This window comes from Pteropus medius, unplaced genomic scaffold (genome assembly GCF_902729225.1).
Source record: "Pteropus medius unplaced genomic scaffold, Ma_sr-lr_union100, whole genome shotgun sequence".
Taxonomy (NCBI): domain Eukaryota; kingdom Metazoa; phylum Chordata; class Mammalia; order Chiroptera; family Pteropodidae; genus Pteropus; species Pteropus medius.
The window spans coordinates 1,509,452-1,528,193 of NW_024343105.1; the positions used below are offsets into that span (position 1 = coordinate 1,509,452).

The 18,742-nt window shown below is 44.0% G+C and overlaps 1 protein-coding gene across 1 annotated transcript; it reads left to right on the top strand.

The window, feature by feature from the left end:
- Window positions 1-3,459: 3,459 nt before the first annotated feature.
- Window positions 3,460-18,189, top strand: LYG1 (lysozyme g1). Its single transcript, XM_039867078.1, has 7 exons — window positions 3,460-3,552; window positions 9,105-9,204; window positions 13,161-13,227; window positions 14,980-15,084; window positions 16,016-16,209; window positions 17,723-17,855; window positions 18,048-18,189. Exons 3-7 carry the CDS (start codon window positions 13,185-13,187, stop codon window positions 18,164-18,166), a joined length of 594 nt encoding a protein of 197 aa, XP_039723012.1. The 5' UTR covers window positions 3,460-3,552; window positions 9,105-9,204; window positions 13,161-13,184; the 3' UTR covers window positions 18,167-18,189.
- Window positions 18,190-18,742: the final 553 nt, after the last annotated feature.

Below are 18,742 nucleotides of genomic sequence, written 5' to 3' on the forward strand. Positions count from 1 at the left end.
AGAACCTGAAGAATCGTACGGCAGTGAGTTCCCTACATTTTTTTGTTTGTTTGTTTGTTTGTTTTTTGCTTCAGATATGCCAGTCTTGAAGGTGAAAGAAGAAGCCAGCAACCTGGAAACACCTATGGCCCCAGAAAACTACCCCTCACCCCAAAACCCTCAACAAAACCTGCTCTGTCTAACAAAAGGGCCAGGAAAGAGGCAGACCAGCAACACAGACGACCTTTAGACAACTGTGGCTCACTCCAGCCAAACACCATAGAAAAAACTGTGGCTTCAGTCCCACCAGCAGAGGCTGGGTGGGGAGCATAGATTTCCACTCTTGCAGGCTGTCTCCAGGTGCCCCGACACCTCCCAGTGTTGTGGAGTCAGAAACGACCCTTCATTCCAAGGGGGCTAATGGATTTCCTGACCCCTCAATGGTGTCACTGGGGACTTCCACCACCACCTGGCAGTAGACAGCACTCTTTCTCCAATAAAGGTGATTCAGAGGCCTAGCGGAGAAATCGGGAAAACCACCATCATCCAGCAGTAAAGAGACCAGTCCAACCTCAGTGGCAGGGGGCCAGAAACCAGGCACCGTTCTCAGCCAGGGAGATGTCAGTGGAGGACTGGTGGGATCCACCTCCCACCCAAGCACAGCAAAACTTCGTAGCCCCGCCCCCTGGGTGTGCACAGACTTTCACCCCCGCCCAGCAGTAACCACATGGTCCTGCGCCCTTTCTCTGTAGAGCGATGCCTGAGGAAACCAGTTAATGGGTTTAAATAAGGTCTAGGGTCTCATAACATAGTGCCTCAGATGTCCAGGTTTCACCTGAAAATCACTCATCATACCAAGAACCGGTAAGATCTGCAACTGAATGAAAAAAGACAAGCAATAGATGAAAAATGACAATGTATACGTGACAGAGATGTTAGATTTATTCAGCAAAGATTTCTAAATTACAAACAAACTTGAGACAAACAGTAAAAGAGAGTCTCAGGAAACAAATAGAAAGTCTCAGCAAAGAAAAAAAGATTTAAAGAAGAACCAAATAGAAATTCTAGAATTGAACAGTATAATTACACGCTCGTTTCCTCAAGTCCCATGGGTCCCATAATAAGTTATTAATTGGGGGATAACAATATGTAACAGCCAGTTGGCTCATATTGGCCTAAGTGAAAGTTAATTCGGAGCAAGAGGATAGGAAGCCTCGAGGAATCTCTTTTCGACACAGAGACAAGGCTGTTATTTCTCAAGGGAGAATTTACAACCTATGGGACTTCCTTATTCCCTTGGAGTAGCCAAGTGGCTGCTATTAAAGAGCATTCAGTCTCCTCCACCACTAAAAGCAAATCATCAAGGTTGGGAAAACCTGGCCTGAGGCAATGACAATCTACCAGCCTTGTTAGGGACACATCAATCCCTCTGGGATCCCAGCCACCTCCTGAAGACAATCAGCTCTGTACAACCATGGTTCCTTAAATAACAAGCAACTTTTCCTGGCCTTGATTGATGTGGTTCCCACATCACAGCACCATCAAGAACAAGTCAACTCCCTCCGAAACCCAGAGATGGCAGGAGGCTTCTCATGAGTAACAGTGATCCATCTACTTCGCTTCTTCCATCAATCATTCAGAAGGAAGCAGCAAGCTTGTGAATTGTATTTTCTGCAACCAGCGGTATATTTAGCCATGGCACCTTTTTCCATCTGATGATTTTAGGTAGCCATACTTTTCTTGGGCTGAAATTTCAGTCAGAGCTTTCCTTTCCTTCACTGACCTTAATGGAAATTGGAAGATGTGGTCTTTTGCAATAAGAATGCTTGACTATGTGTAGACTTTTGTTTCTGAAAATGGCATTGTACAATGTGAAAACAGAAAAAAAATCCATAAATTCTGTGTTCAGTGTATGAAAAGAAACCACACAGATTTTATTGTTTCTGATATTTCAGCTGATCTGTGGTGAAGAGCAATGATAAGGTTTATGTGGCTGTAGGGTGTCCTCAAATGAATATAAAGATTCTCCAGGGCACATCAGGCCAGATTAGCTACTTCCTTTGCTCTCAGTGAAACACTAACAGGATCCTGGATACGGAGACAGGAAATCCCTCTTGAGCCTGCTCACCAAATGAGTGCATGCCACACCCAGAATCAGCTGGGTCTAAGCTGGCCGTAGCTTGCACCCCACACCTGTGTCTGGGACCAGCCGAAGGGGAGGGCAAGAAGAGCTGCCAAGGTTTCCCCAGGAAATGTCAACAGAGCACCCCACAGCCCCTAACCCATTATAAAATGCCACCAGGAACAGTCCTGGACTCCAACATGGAACTTGCAGATTGGCTCATCTGACACTCCTACAGAAGAAAGTCGACACTGGATGCCAGTAACACACCCCAGAACTGAGATACCTAAAAACACACCTCCCCAAATTTCTAAACCCTTTTAGTTAAAAACAATTGAGGCCACTCGAGTAAACTAAATGGGAAGGTTCTGTTTTGTTTTGTTTGTTTGGTTTGATTTATGTTTTTTTTTTTTCACCAAAAGAAAAACTAGATAGAGTCATGAGCCGCATAACAACATTTCAGTCAACGACAAGCCACATATATGACGGCGATCCCATAAGATTATCATGGAGCTGACAAGTTCTTGCCACCTAATGGCATCGTAGCCATCCTAACATCGTAACAGCACATTACTCACGTGTTTGTGGTGATGCTGGTGTAAACAAACCTATTGCGCTGCCAGTTGTAGGAAAGTATAGCACATACGATTATGTACAGTACATAATGCTTGATGGTAATAAACAACTGATTTATGTTACTGATTTATGTATTTACTATACATAAACATAATATGTTTATGTATTTACTATACATAAACATAATAAACAACTGATTTATGTTACTGATTTATGTATTTACTATACTATACTTTTTATCATTATTTTTGAGTGTATTCTTTATTAAAAAAATTGCTGTAAAATAGCATACTGTGTTACACAGGCAGCAGCCTCATACGTCATGTGTTTACCCATCTCTTGATTGCATTATTTTCTCTTGTGCTTGATTTAATCTTGTGTTGTTTTGGACAGCAAGATGCTGTACAGGCTTGTAGCCCAGGAGCCGTAGGCTATCCAACAGAGCCTAGGTGTGCAGTAGGCTAGACTGCCTAGAAGTGCATTCTATGGAGTTCGCACAATGAGGAAATTAGCTAACGACTCATTTCTCATAACAAATTCCCATAGTTAAGTGGCACATGACTATATACAAGAAGTTTGGTGATTTCCACAATAAAATATAGCAAGTCAGTGGTGTCCAAAGCCATCACTGATGGGTCTTTCTCAGTTCCTTTTTTCTGATTTATTTCCTTCTGTCTGCCTCCTGGCATCTGTGGCCACAATTACCCATGGCCTAGTAAAGCTGTCAAAAATGATTGAGGAATAATAACATCTTGGTCCTTCCTTTATCTGGGAAGAGGACGCTGCTGACAGCATTCCTTTTTGGTAGCCAATATCTTGTCTTGTTTAATTGCCACCTTGGAAAGTTCTACAAGGACTTTGTTGAAGATTCTTTGGTAAGTAATTTGGAGACTATTAGATGAAAATAGCTTTGCAAATATAAATTTATTTTTGTCTTTTCCCTGTCTTCTCTTTTCCCACTGCCTTTCCTTTAGTGTCTGTTGAGGTCCAGACCTTTGTCAGTGGCTTCACATGAGTTGGTTGAGTTGATTGAAGTTGGAAAGGGGAAGGTCTAAGGATACTAAGAATACCATTGAGTCATTTACAAACATTATCTCATTTAAGCCCTGAAACCTCCCTGTGAGGTAAGAGCATTATTTCCACTTTAACAGCCAAGGAAACAGGTTCAAAGAAGTCAAGCTGCCCAAGTTCACCCAGAACTCTGAGATTTCAAACTTCACACTCTCAGTCTCTCTGCCCCGCTTTCCCATCAAAAGCATCCAACCCCTCATGTGAACTCAGGACCCCATTCTCAATCATCTTCGAGAAGACTTTGCTCATTTCTCATTCCCTTGATGCATTTTTAAGCTCTTTCTCTGCTGAACCCACCCCATTAGTGTTCAGAGATGTTCTAGTAGTTTCTCTTTTAAAAACAAGTGATAAATACCCCTTCTTTTGCGTCTACAACAGGGACAGTCTGAGAAGTGAGTCGTTATGCTATTTCATTGTTGTGTAAACATCACAGAGGGCACTCACACAAACCTGGATGGTCTAGCCTATGCACACCTAAGCGATATAGTCTAGCCTATTACTCCTGGGCCACAAGTCTGTACAGCACGTTACTGTCCAAAACAACATGAGGTTAAATTAAGCACAAGAAAAGATGATGTTAGGACAGCCATGATGTCACTAAGCAATAGGAATTTTTCAGCTCTGTTATATTCTTAAAGGATTATAACGTCTCACAGGCACATGAAATCTAACTCATTCTATTAAAATATAAGTTTTCTGGGGGCTGTCCTGTTCACCCCCACATCATCCATCCCTAGCATCATACCTGACATGGAATAAATTCTCCATGAATTTTTGAATGAATGAGTGAGAGTTGAATAAATGGGTAAATTAAATAATAGAACCCTTTAGTTGCAAATATCATTATCTCAACTCAAACTATTTTTAAGAAAAAGAGGAATTTAGTCTGAGACCATTGGAGTGTCTCAATCGAACCTGAGGACAGGGACATGGTTGGACCTCCAGGGCATTTGGACATTCTGCTTAGGACACTCTCCAATACTCACTCTTTCTTCTTCCTGTGCAGCTACTTCATTTTTCTCTCTAGCTGCTTTTTTAGTACCTCAGACCAAATGGAGACTCTAGACCAGGGGATGGCAAACTTTATCTTAGAGGCCCAAAAAGGTTTGTGGGCCATGTGGCCTCTGTAGCAAGTACTTCTGCCACTGTGGCACGAAAGCAGCCACAGACAATATGTAAATGAATGGTCATGGCTGTGTTTTAATAAAGCTTTATTTGTAAAGCAGATGGTGCCTTTGGGCCATAGATTGACAACCCCTGTTCTAGACTACCAACAGATATCAAATCCACATGCCCTCAACTTCAGCAATTTGGAGAGAAAATGCTACATCTCCCTCTTGGTTCCATGCTGTGTCTTGACCCAACTCAGGTCATTTTCCCATCCCCAGTCCAAGAGGCTGTGACCAAGGAGGCAGGAATGTGTCACAATGTGGCTGCTCTCATGGTACTCTCACTTGTAGTGCAAGAGAACTGAAGATAAGGGCCAATTCCAAGAAAAAACCATGCTGCTAACGTATGATGTCTAAAACTAAATTCTTGACTTTCTTTTGCAAATCTGTTCCATCACTAACATTCTAGCACCATTCTCCTCATTGCTACGCTCTCATTCGTTCCTTCTTTCTTTGCATCTAGTCCCACTCCAAGTGCGGTCAATTCCACCCCTAAGGTACATCTTGACTATGTCTACCCTCTTAACCATTGTCCTAGTTCAAACATTATCTCTCACATGGTCTTCTGCAATGTCTCTCTGGTCCCTTCACTCTTGCTCACCTCCAGTCCAATCAACAGCCCAAAGACACTTTTAAAACACAAATCTGTCATTTTTCTGTAGTGTCCAGAAGGCTTTGGGGTGACTGTCTTTTTAGGCCACTATGACTATTGGGGTTAGAGGACCCGGGTGCTGTGGGAGAGGAGTTGGAAGTCATTACAGAATCTGCAGGGTCCGTGAGAAGCTATTACTCAGAGACATGAATGGCAACCAAAGGAAGGACTGAAGTTCACTGAAAGATCAAACATTGAGTAGGGCAGAGGATTGAAGAAGCAAGAGTCCAGGAAGCACCTGCTCAGAACTTGATTGCTACATGGGGCGGGGTGGCAGGGGTGGATGGTGGTCATCCAGGGGAAGTGAGGCTTGGCTGTCAACTCAGACCTACATCCCTAGCTCAGTCCTTCCCTTCCTAAACAAGACACTTTCCTCATCTGTCAATGCAGATGTTTAAGTGAGGAGTAAAAGAGATGACATTTGGGAAAGATCCTCATATGCTCAAAAAATGCTTTCAACCTGTATGTGGCAGAATCTTGTGATATTTATACATGGCTGGGGTGTAAGAAAATGCCATGGGGCACCAGGAGGAGAGAAGAATGGGGAAGAGGATATTGGTTAGGAGATATCTTAGAGAAGAAATAGTATGGGCAGGAGCAGACACTTTCTGAAACTTTTGAGTGGTAGATGGGCAAAGAGGATTTGGGGGAAGTTTGGTGATGTGTGGAATGATTCTCGTTTTGATAATTGTACTTAGGGTAATTTCCTGTAAAGTTATCTATTTGTTTAGGGTCTCTAGGGGTATTGATTTGTGTCCCTTTAGATAGGTACCATGCAGAACCTGGCCTTAAGATGAGAGTAAGAATACTAAATTCATTCGAGACACAAAATCAAACTGAGGAGAGGATCCAGCATTTATGAAGTAAAATTGCAGTGAGAGAGAGGTGGGGGGTGTGTGTGTGATGTTGTGATTTATAATAAGAAATATATATTTTTGTCTTTTTCTTCATTCCTGGAACAGAGTTTCTCAACTCTTGGAATTTCCTGTGATGAGAATGAAAAAGCCAGCTTTTGTTACGTTACTGAGGTGACTTGTGGAAGCATCTAAGGATGAGGCCTGCCAGGGGAACCATGTGATTAGAGGTTTGGAATTTTGGGGCCCACTCTGCCCCCGCCTCACCCTGGGAGGAGAGAGGGGCCTGGAGATTGAGCTCAATCACCAACGGCCAATGATTTAATCCATCTGTTGCCTCTGTATGAAGCCTCAATAAAAACTGAAAGGATGCAGAGTTCGTAGAGCTTCTGAGTTGATGAACATGTAGAGGTGCTAAGAGAGTGTCACACTCAGAGAGGACACAGAAGCTCCACACCCTGTCCCCACACTTCGCCCTTTGCATATACTTTTCCATCTGGCCGTTCCTGAGTTGTAGCCTTTTATAATAAATCAGTTAGTAAAATGTTTCTGTGAATTCTATGAGCCACTCTACCAAGTTTATTGAACTCAAAGAGGAGGTTTTCGGAACCTCAGAGTTTTAGCCAGTTGGTCAAAAGCACAGGTGACACAACCTGGACTTGCGAAGGGGGCAATTGCAAGGGCTGAGCCCTTAACCTGAGGATCTGATATTGACTCCAGGTAGATAGTGTTGCCCAGCTGGTGTCACAGAATTGCTTGGTGTGACCACATTGGAATTGGTGTTAGAATTTTAGGTGGGTTCACTGCTCACTCAGCTCTGGGGACATGGCAGAGAATATCATGAGCTGCTCCTCTTCAGTCTTGCTTAAGTCTCAGTGCAGTCCCTCCTCCATGCCCCTCACTGGACGTCCACCAGGTCTGTGGAAGGAAAGTCATCCATGAGGGGTCTGGCTAAAGACTGGACAACCCTGAAGGCCTAGTTGGGCATCGTTTTTGTAGAGTTGTCGCCAGGCCACATGCTGGCTACCGAGCAGGAAGAATCTTCTGGGACATTAGCGTGGTCCCTCAGCTCAGGGTTGGACTAGCCCTGGTGACATGGTATTTCTGCAGACAGGGCCCAGGCATCCCCACATTTATTCACACTATAATAAATTTTAGTTTTCGTTAATGTGTGCTAGTCCTTAGTGGGCAAAATAAAGAGCAAGGGTTCCATTTTTTGGTGAGGTTATGGTTTGTAATGGGGTGCATTGTTTCTTTACTTTTTAACCCAACTCAGCCAATTACAGAAGAGACACCAGCATTCTCACACCCTCGTCCCCAAATTTAAAGTTCAAGAAGTTTGTCTAGGTCTGGATCTGCTCACAGTGCCCCACCTTCTGTGGCTTCATCATCTCAGACACAGGTAGAGAATAACAAAATCCTAATCCCCAAAGTTCGAACTGTGATGTCTAGTCAGTGACTTCCTAAAAGTCATAAATAAATCTTTAATTCATTTGTTCATTCATTCCATAAACACTTATTGAATACCTCTTATGTGCCATTTCGGGGAAACAAGAAAAAAGCCCCAGTCCTTGCTCTCAAGCTGTTTTCAGACTGACAAAAAAACCTCACCACCACCACCAACAAGCGTTAAAGGTGTTGTGATGGAAATATCATGAGGAATGCAAGCCTGCCCTGGGGCCCAGCACTGGGAACCCGGTCTGAATCCTATTGGGTGAGGTTGTAGCAATTCTTCCTGCATCGATCAATTCAATATATATTAACCCAACACCCACAATGTGCCAGACTCTGATCTGGGCTGTGAGAACTTGGTTGAAAATGCACAGTCAAGTTCACTGCTCACAGTTTACATTCTAGCCATGGCTGGGCAGAGGGGTGGGGGATACATTACAAACAAGTTAGTCATGTATTTCACGGGTTTTATTGAGTATATTATATGTGTCAGGCAGGTGTTAGGTGCTAGGGTTATAAAGACCAATGAGACACTGTCCCTGTCCCCAAAAGCATTTCAGCCCGAGGTGGGGGCCTGTGGAAGGCACAGAGCAAGCGAGGGGTTGCGTCTGGGGAAAACCCGTCATTGAGTAGAACTGAGCACAGGGTGTGGTGGTAGAGGGGCGCCCTCCTGTAGCTATGAGACATCCCTGGGCGATCTGGGGCAGAGTCCTTCCTGGAAATGTCATTAAACCCTCCTGAAGTATTTATTGAGGCCGACGTTTAGGAACAAGATGGAGTGCTGGATTACATAAAAGAGCAGCATCCAGCCTGTCTAAGGTGTGGCTCTACTCACCTGAAATACAGACCAAGAACAAGTTTCAGATTCTCTCCAAATTCCTCTCTCCTTCCTTCCTCCCTTCTTCCTCCCTCCTCCCTCCCTCCTCCTCCTCCCCTTCCTTCCTTCCTTCCTTCCTTCCTTCCTTCCTTCCTTCCTTCCTTTCTTCCTTCGCTTTTTTCTTACCTAATCCCACTCGCAGAAACTTGTCCAAATAAAATGCACTAGACCTGAAAGTGTCAAAGCGAACCTACAATTAGGATCTGCCCTCCTCTGAGGTGTGGTGAGAAACTAATTGGTTAATGTTTGTAAAATGCCGGGACATCCTTGAATAAAAGGCCTTCTATAAGTTCAAAGTATTTTTAATTATTATGATCATTGCTATAATTAGCCATAAATCTTTTCATAATAGGATGAAGTCAACACTTTTAAAAAGAAGAAGCAGGCCAGGGACTGTATATAAAGCATCAGCAGGCTGCCTGCTTCTAAGGACAAGAGCTAAGTGAAGACAGGTGAGTGTAAAACAGAGTTGTAGAATTTATGCTCAGGCTTATTTAGGATGGAAAGTCCAGTCTATGGTGATCGATTGATAATGATTTTGTCTTTGCTACTGAGTAAACAAGAAAAGTTGGAGTCAGATAAAACTAAAGGACCTTGCGAAGAAAACCCAAGTTATAAAAGATTATGTACATGATAGAACAATTTTTTTTCCTGTTCATTACAATACTTATATAAATTTAGGTTTCTTTTAATGCAAGTATATAGTTACTTTTGGATTTGTGAGCATTTGCAAAACAAAGAATGGAAGAACAGAAATATATGTGCATTTAACAGAAGCTGTAACAGGACAAATGGGGAGTCTTTTTGTTAATTCAAAGCCAAAGGACAGATGGAGGCATTTGTATTTCACCAGATAGTGCTCTCTCCTCCACTCTCATGCTCACTCCTGTCAAGGTTACCTTAACTTCATAAATCTTAAGTGATGGCTCTGTAACAGAGCTCTGTTTTTTTTCTGGAAGCTGTGAAAGAACCAAGTCCAATGTGTCTAAACAGCTTAAGCTTGACAGAGTTAAAGGATATTCAAGCTTCAAGAGTCTTGTGTGGAACAGAGAGGCCGTGGGCTCTGGTCTGGTCCTTGTTCAGAATGGAATATTTCTGGGACTGCCTCCAGCATCAGGACTAGAGTTCTCAACTCTGGGAGCTCCGATCGGGCAGTGAGGAAAGTAGACACAGCGGCCTCACAGAGAGGATTCCTCCATATGGAGAAGGCCTGTCTCCATACGGAGAAAGGTTTGGTCTGCGGAGTGTAAAGAGAAGTGACCAAAACTCTGAGCTCTTCCGGCCTGTAATCTTTGCTCACTACTCCAATTCAGTAAATATGTATTTTTCCCAGACCATGTAGAAAGTCACCTCTGCAAAAAGTGAGTTTAAAAGGAGCCTTATGGTTTACTTTGAAAAGTTAGATTTCTCTCAAGGATATGCAATCCTAGTGGCAGAAACAGTTTATATTTGTGACTGTCACTGTTATTTTAATTTAAGGCCTGTTGGTGCATAGCTGTCTTGGAGGCAATGGGCTGGGATGTTGGCGCCAGTGTGTGGAGGGAAGGGAAAGACAGGACAGTGAGAGGGTGTACTGAGATGGGATGAAAAGGTCTGCAGGGAGCAAGCGAGGGAGAGAGAGGGGACAACAAAACCAAGGTGACAATGCAACGTGGAGCAGATGACCAGGCCTAATGTGGATGTGTAGGGCAGTTCTCAGTTCTTCCGGGATCAAATGGGGACCCACAATGGGGAGGGGCCACCTTCACCCCCAGGGCCTGGCAGGGTGTGGATATGACACATTCCCCAGGCTGGTTGCAGGGCCCTGTGTGTGTGTGGGGGGGCGGGTGAGGGTGGGTGGGGGGTTTATGGGTGTGGTGTCTAGAGATCAAAGTTTATGGCAAAGGTTTGGGAGAGCTTTCATGGAAAAGAAATGAGAGCTCTATGGTGGAGGAACTACAGAGACCAAAAACCTTCAGTGCCACTTTTTCCAGAACAATTGTTTAAGTGAGGAAGAAATGGTCGATTCCTCCTTGCAAATCAAAACGACCCTTTGGGAACTGCAAAGTGTGCTGTGGAGGGAGGCTAGGGATGCCTCTAGGAACTTGACTTGTCCCCAAAGGAGGTTCAGGCTGTCGGTTTCCAAGGTGCCCGGTGGGTGCCACGACTCCAGCTTGTTGACACGCACATGCTGCTTGTCACTGTTTGCTCTCCAAGAAATGGGGAATGAGCCAGACATGGTGCTGGGCACTGACTCTGTGCAGTCTGGCTAGACATTCTCACAGTGGTTCCAAGTGCTGGGAGCGAGGGATGTTAATAGGTTAGTCATCGGGAGCACAGGGACCCTCCCTAAGCCCAGACAGTCCCTTTCTCACAGAGTGCCAGGTGCCTGTACAGTTGGGTCCCGGAACTTGTGTCAACATGCATTGTTCATGTCCATTGTTGCTGCTTATTCTTTCCTGGTGTAACTGTGGAGAAAACATGAAGGAAAGGAACTCTGTTTTTTCCAAGTAATTGTATATTTACTTAGACTCTTCTTTCACGTGTTTGCTCAACAGATATTTAGTTGAATTGTTACCTCCATTAAAGCAGGAGTGTGCATATAACTGTGGTATTTGGCACTTTCATAACGCTTGGGGATGAGTTAGTTTTCATGCTGCAATAAACCTAAGTGCTTCCACTTGGACTTCCAAGAAGAAGTTGTTTTTGCTCCTCCGAAAAGCATCAAAAAGAGTGAAATGTTCCAGGTTTAGCATCGGGTTGCAGGCAGTGCTATTTTCTGCTGGGTTCTTTCCGTAAAGACTCTGTCAGGATGGACTTTCTACGAGCTTTTCCCATACCTGAGCGGCTCTTCAGTCTTTTCCCTGGGATGGGGTGTCCTCTCTCATTCAGTGCTGAGTGCTAAATAGACGATTCCTGTTGGGTGACTGAACCCAAGAGTTCCTGCAGACCCCACTATAATTCCAAGTTCCCATAACTCTTTTGGGCTGTGACTCAGCATGACATTTTCTGCTCAGCTACAAGAAATCAGGTAGACCGTCTCAGTGTTGCAGGGGACAAAAACAAGATGGCACACGTATCTGAGAGGCATGCGACCCCCAGTGTAAGAAGACTTAATTCAAATGACTTTCTTACCACTTCTCCTTCATCTTTTTTTTAAAAAATGTTTCTAATTTTTCAATTACAGTCGACATTCAATAGTTGATTAGTTTCAGATGTACAGCATAGAGGTTAGACTTTTACATAACTTACAAAGTGATCCCCCTGATTGGTCCCTGCGCTCTCGATGACTAACCACCTCATAACCTCTCCTTCACCTCGAGACGCAATCTCTTCTTGGGTGTTTGAAAGGGACCACTCATAGCGTTATGAAAGTGCCGAATTCCACGTTTATATACCCACTCCTGCTTTAATGACAGTAATGATTCAGAATGACAGGTAGCCAGTCTCTTGGAGGAGGTGATGGGAGCACCCTGCAGTGGGAGGAGCTGGTGGCGGGGGAGTCGTTGGGGACAGGTGGCCTGCTCCTTCAGCATTCCCTGGGGCCAAATGCAAAGATGCTGGTGGCATTGGTTATTCATTTGGCATCTAGCAGGGGACCATGGCTCTTTGGCCATGTGGGTGGTGACTAGAGGAATGGTGGAGTGAGAGAGAGAAAGCACATGACAACAAGTGAGAGAGCAAGCACCCGATGGTGACAGTAGTCACTTCTCCCATCTGAAGAGCACCTTACAGGTTTGGTCCTGGACCCCTGACCACGACCTGATTTCACGGGGATGTGACTTTGCTGGTGGGAGCAACCTGTCTCTTTATCCCCCTGCCCAGGTTATGGCCCAGGTTTGTTCGAGCCCAGGAGTTTCACTGGGGGTGGAGGTGATGGGGGACATGGCCCAAGGTGGCCAAGGGAGTCGGAACTCCCCAAACTGGGGGCTTAGAGTGGGGGCAATATCTCCCAGCTCCTTTCAACAACCAAAGTAAAGAATATATTCAAAGGTTACACTGTCCTCTAATCTGAAGGAACAAGAACCAAATTAAAAGAAACACAAATACAAACATCTCCTTTTTGTATTATCTTTTTATAATGAAAAGGCTATTGGGATAAGTCACATGTAGCAAAAACTTGCTTTTCAGTATCTGAAGTTGGGGTCACTATGTTTCTCGGCATTGAGAATCAAAGTATCTTGGCTTCTTGAAAGAATTATTGTCTCTGTGGGCTAAGCAGGAGTGTTGTCATTTTAAACTAATTGAAAGGGTGAGTGGAGAACATATCCTACCTTTGCTTTTCTCATTGTGATTCAAAACATTAATTTTTTAGTTTAGACGTAGGGAAACTTGTTCTTCCCCCGCCCCTCACATCTTTCCATATTGTTATTATGACGATTGACATTTTTACACCTGCTAGCTAATTTCTATTTTGAAATCATTTTAGGACGTGCAGAGTCAGATCATCACTATGTCTGTGCTGTGGCTGCTTCTGGGTCTCCTTGCCCTTATTGGTGAGTGTGTTTTATTTTTCCCAAATGACCTTGGAGATGGGAAGAAACATAATGGTACTTCTGATAGGTAAAACTGCAGTGGATAATGTAATTTTTTCCCTAAACTGTTTGACAAATCCTGGAGTTAGTCACAGCCACTTTTTGGATGCCCCACAAAAGAAGAGGCTTCTCCAGAATGTAGGGTGGGCTTAAAATAGCATTGCTTTAGGCAGACTTTAAGTATATACCATTGATAACTACTTATTGTTTCTTTATAGAAACTCTTTCTCCAAAAGTATTTGTCGAATTTATGACTGGACCATAGAGTTCCACAGAAGGCTTGAAGTGGCTTATCATAATAGGACTAACGTGATTCAGTAGAAAACCTGCTTTGAGGGAACCGGGGAGATGTGATTAAGCTGGCCACTGAGGCTGACATGTTTGCAATGTTTGAATTTCGGATTTGGTTTTAAGATTCCTTACAGCTGGGGCGAAAAAGGAAAAGTATACTTTTTTTGATAAATAAAAGGAGGAAACATAGTTCCTCAAGAGAAGCAAATTTTTTTAGTGCCTCAAAATTCTAAAAACTGCTCAGATGGGGTCAGTATTGCATGCATTTGTTTGTTGACCTATTTATTCAACAAATATTTAAAAATTCCTATAAGGAATTTTGGGACCATAAGGAACTTTGAGGAGCATGTTATGTGGTTAGAGAGAGGCTACGAGGCAGGGAGCAATGAGTGACCCAACCAGGTACCATTAAGGGTATTTGTCACCAAAAAATAAAGTATATTGATTATTTCATTTTCTCATTTCTCTTAGATTCCTCAAAAGTTTTAAAGCAGAAGTATGTACTCCAAAAATACTAGTACTTTCAGATGTCAATCCCATGAAGCTCTTAGTAAGAGAACTTTAAAATATATCCACTTAAGCGTACAGTACACATATGAGATAAGCAATAAACGTATATCTAAAGATCTGCAAATGATTAAGATTTGATGAAATAATCTACTTTCATCAAAGAATAAAACAAATCAAAAAGAGCATCTAATGAGAAGTCCTTACAGGCTTATAATAGTGAGGTGATTCTCTCAAGGGGAAACTTCCTGCCACGCATAGACATCTTGTTACTGGGTCTGTGCCCTCCTAGTGGGGTGTGAATGATAGACTCAGAAATGTTCTTCTTTTCAGTGGTCTTTGTGGAATCCCATTAGCATGTGAAAACTCTCCTCTCTGGGATCGCCATGTGCCTTCCCTCTCTCGGCTATCTTAGGCATCCTCTAGATGTGCACTGGAGAGCAGGTGAAGCCACCTCCAAGTCACAGTTTACGAGCTGTGCCTTTGCTTTGGGTCTGGGCAGAGATCTCAGGGAGCCCACTCTTTATCCGTGTTTCTTGAGAGCAAACAAATATCTCACCATACCAATAAGTTAGAGGTATTGGAGGCAGAAGTGCTGAGAGCTGATGGAAGATGGAAGATGAGGACTAGCTTACAGGGAACACATGGTCTCTGATTTGACCCCAAGACACCTACTCAACAGCACTGGACAGCCCCAGAGCTTGGCAAGGAGAACTGTCCAACAGTTGCCAATTCGGTATCAAGATGGTTCCGTGATAATCTCTTAGTCATTATGCTGTAAATTTCACAAGGATTTTCATTGCAGGGTCAAGCTCTTATCATTGACTTCAGTATAGTTGTGTTTATTAATGTCACTTCATTGGTGGACAGAAAGACGATCACAATACCTCAGCTTGAAATTTTCTCAATTTGTAGACTCATCTGAAAGCGGCAACTGGGGATGCTATGGAAACATCCGGACCCTGGACACCCCCGGGGCAGCTTGTGGAGTTGGAAGGCGCAGAGGCCTGAACTACTGTGGTAGCTATAATCTCAATGTCTTCCTTGCCCTCCTGCTTCTTCCTCTCAGACGGTGACTTTTCCAGGCAAGGGTGGCTGCAACAGGATTTTGTCCTTCCCTTTGATACTCCACGCCTGTGTCTCCCAGTCATCCCCACACGTTTTTATCCTCTCAATATACCCTTTTGGTTCCCATGGTCCCACGCTCCTGAGTGGCAGAAAGAGCACTGGACGTGGAGTCCAAAGACCTTGTCTGAGTGCTGGCTCTGCTTCTTCAGGTCACTTAGTGCCCCGAGCCTCCACCAGAAGGGGAATATAGTGCTCACTTTACAGTGTCTTTGTAAACACCAGTCAGTAATGGGGATGCAAGTGCTTCTGAAATTGTAAGGAGGTGAGGGGGCTAGCCAGGTCAGTTAGGGTTGGTTTTCATTTTGTCCAGCACTCTTGTTAGTTCATAAAGGTTTAAGTGCACATGATTCCTGGGTATTACTTAAGGTTGGAAAGGTAGACAAGGGTGAGTCCATCTGTCAGGGACACTCTCCAAGGACTTCTTGAAGGGTGTGGGAGAACTTCTCCATCACATCATGTGCCCATTGTAGCTGATGGACAGCTGCATTTTACTGAGTGACTCAGTTCGGGATGCTTAGGATGGTGCCCATGGTGCTTGTGACCACAGAATTTTCCTGGGAGGACTGGAGCTGCTTCTAAGAGCTGAAACGAGGGGCCTTGGTAGTGACAAAGGACACTGCCTCTGGGGATGCCGACTCAGTCTCAAAGGAAGAGAATCACAGTCTCAAGTCTAAGAGTGCCTGCCAGGAGCTTCAGACCCAAACATGGGCTTCTCAGTTCTCAACTGCTGCCCAGGTGCTGGAGTGTATTTCCTCTCTCCTCTTGAGCTCTTGTCTTGGTATACATCGCACAAAGCATACCCTTCTTTCTGTGTTTGCTTTAGGAGTTCGTGCTTCTGAAAGGATGGCTGAAATCGACCTGCCGTACCTACTGAGATATCAGCCTGTGATGCATACCGTTGGCCAAAAGTACTGTGTGGATCCTGCCGTGATCGCTGGTGTCATGTCCAGGGAGTCTCCTAGTGGCAGTGTCCTGGTCAATGTGGGCACTGTGGACAACGGAATTGGGGTGGTGCAGGTAACCCTCCATCAGTTATAATGTATGGCTGTTGTGCTGAGTGAGGACGCCTTCATATTTGCCGTGCGGATGGCACCCCTGGGGCACAGCCCTATAGGACAGAGTGAAAAGAGTTCCTGGGGGCTGTGGGAGCCATGACTCTGCCTGAGAGAGATGGACTGCCCCATTTCTGCTTCATTTTAAGCCACAGTTCCTTTTCAAATTGAATTACGTTGTTTCCAGGATGTTGTCATCGGTAGCCTATTCTGAATTTCCAATAAGGCCATGCAGGAAAAAGGTCACAGATTGGGTCCTTGCTCTGTTATTTTACAACCATGGAACCATGGATAAACCATTTAATCTGCCTGGGCCTCAGTTTCCCTACCTATAAAATGTCATCCTCATAGAATTGTTATGAAGATTCAATTTAAAAAAGTACTGAGTGTCTGGTAGATTGTCAATGAGTATCGAATTCCAATTCTTAGTTCTGAAGGTCAAATTTTATTTTTGCATGAATTCTGCCTGGTTTCACTTGTCTGATAGAGATCTTCTGAGAGCTGGTCATTAATTCACTCCACTGCTGAATTAACCCTACTCTGGGAGAATGGGTGATGGCACGGGAAACAATAAGATCACAAATTTTATCTATTGCATTTCATATCATTGTCGTGGTTGTCAAGAAACCAGTAACTTTTGCAGTCATTTTTTAAGCTTCTACGAAAATGTATTCCTTGATGATCTTTAAATTGGCTTCCTATAAGTACTTTGTATGCATAATTTAAAAGTAATTTCAAATACTTTATCTTATTTTGATTTGGGGAACTAACAATCTGATGGAATGGGGTTGGAGAAGGCATGTCATCTATCTTTTACAAGTGAAGGTGAATTTAAAGGGAGAGTGTCGTTGCTGTAAAGTCACACGGTAGCTAGAAAGTGCATAACTGGGACCAAGGGCAGCTTTGGTGATGTTAGGGCCGGCGTCCTTTCCGCTGCCCCGTTCTGCCTCCTTTGTAAAATCTCGTTCTTGGGAAAAGGACGAGTCTATCATCTTTGAAGATGAAGCAAGAATTCCCCAGAGTCAGGTATTTCTCCTAAAAGTGGTGAAACCTACATGGAATGGCAATCAAAGGTGGAGAAGAAAAGTCCGAGGTACCTTTAGACATTCAGATTATCTGGAAGGAGAATTACAAGTAGAGATAGAAAATCCCCTTTCTTACCTGTTTGAAGGGTTTATGGTTGCAGCATTGAAGGACAGCTTCAGACAGGAACTTATGCTACCTGTCAACCCGGGCTTGCAACTCTTCCTCTCACCATTACACTGAGTGAGGTCTCACTGAAATTTCTCCTCGTCCCTCCCTTTGCCCAAACTTTGTAGCTTTACTATTTATCCTCAGGGAGCCTGAAGGTGGCACTGGTTCTGCCAAAGGAGGAGGAGAGGAGGGGAAGGGAAATGAGAGAGCAGCACCGATTCCATGAAGCCACATGACCCTCCCATCTGGCATACCTGGCTTTTCATCTGCCTCCCTTCCTCTAGGACCCTGGCCATTACGTGCCCACAACATGGATCAGTGAGTCCCAGCTTTCTCGGATGACTGAGGCCCTGACTGTTAGAATCAAAGAAATCCAGAGGAGGTTTCCAACCTGGACCCCCGACCAGTACCTGAGAGGTGGGTGTAACCCATGGATCGGTGGTTCCACAGCACGGGGTTAATAGGGACAAATGTAATGCATTGTACCAGATGCCCCTAACCTCAGATTATTCCTGATAAGCGTGCGGAAGAGTATCTAAAGTGACTCCTGAGCACTCTGAAGTCACAAGGGACTCTGGAGTCAGCAGTGACCTGTCTCACCAATTGCAGGTGGACTCTGCGCCTACGTTGGAGGTCCTGGCTATGTCAGAAGCACCCAGGACCTGAGCTGTGACTTCTGCAATGATGTCCTTGCACGAGCCAAATACTTCAAGAGACACGGCTTCTAACACGACATCAAACCCAAGGTCATTATCACACATGAGGCCTCAACGGCTCCACAGATAAAACCAGCCAATGGGGCTTGTAGCTGCAAATCTGAGTTTGACCTGAGGTCATCAAAATAAAATGAATCACATGAAAGAAAGGAAGGATTGCTCTCTGCATTTTGTGGTCTGGTGTGTGCATGTGTAAATTAAGGGCTGTGTCTCTTTCAAGGTCTTTCCATGCAGGTAGGCTGTCAGGTGGTTTTCATTGAAATGAACCCTATACTTCACTGACCATCACTGCCAGATTTAGCCAGTAAAAACATAGGAAACTCAGTTACATTTGACTTACAGTTAAATAACAAGTAAGTTTTTAGTATAAGTCACATGCAATATTTGGAACACGTTTATACTAAAAAATTACTCAGTGTTTATCTGGAATTCAAATTTAACTGGGCATATGGTATTCTACCTGGCAACTCTATCATTGATTTCTTGGATGAAAATAAAAGTTTCAAATTTAAATGAAAGCATTTGATGAAAAAAGGGTAAGCCCCATCTGCTGGGTGGGCTAGTTTTAGGAAAGGCACTTGTTAGCTT

Coding starts and splice junctions, on each gene's coding strand:
- LYG1 (XM_039867078.1), top strand. CDS start 13,185: ATGTCTGTGCTGTGGCTGCTTCTGGGTCTCCTTGCCCTTATTG. Junction 16,210..17,722: donor ACGGAATTGGGGTGGTGCAG/GTAACCCTCCAT, acceptor CCCTTCCTCTAG/GACCCTGGCCATTACGTGCC. Junction 17,856..18,047: donor CCCCGACCAGTACCTGAGAG/GTGGGTGTAACC, acceptor CACCAATTGCAG/GTGGACTCTGCGCCTACGTT.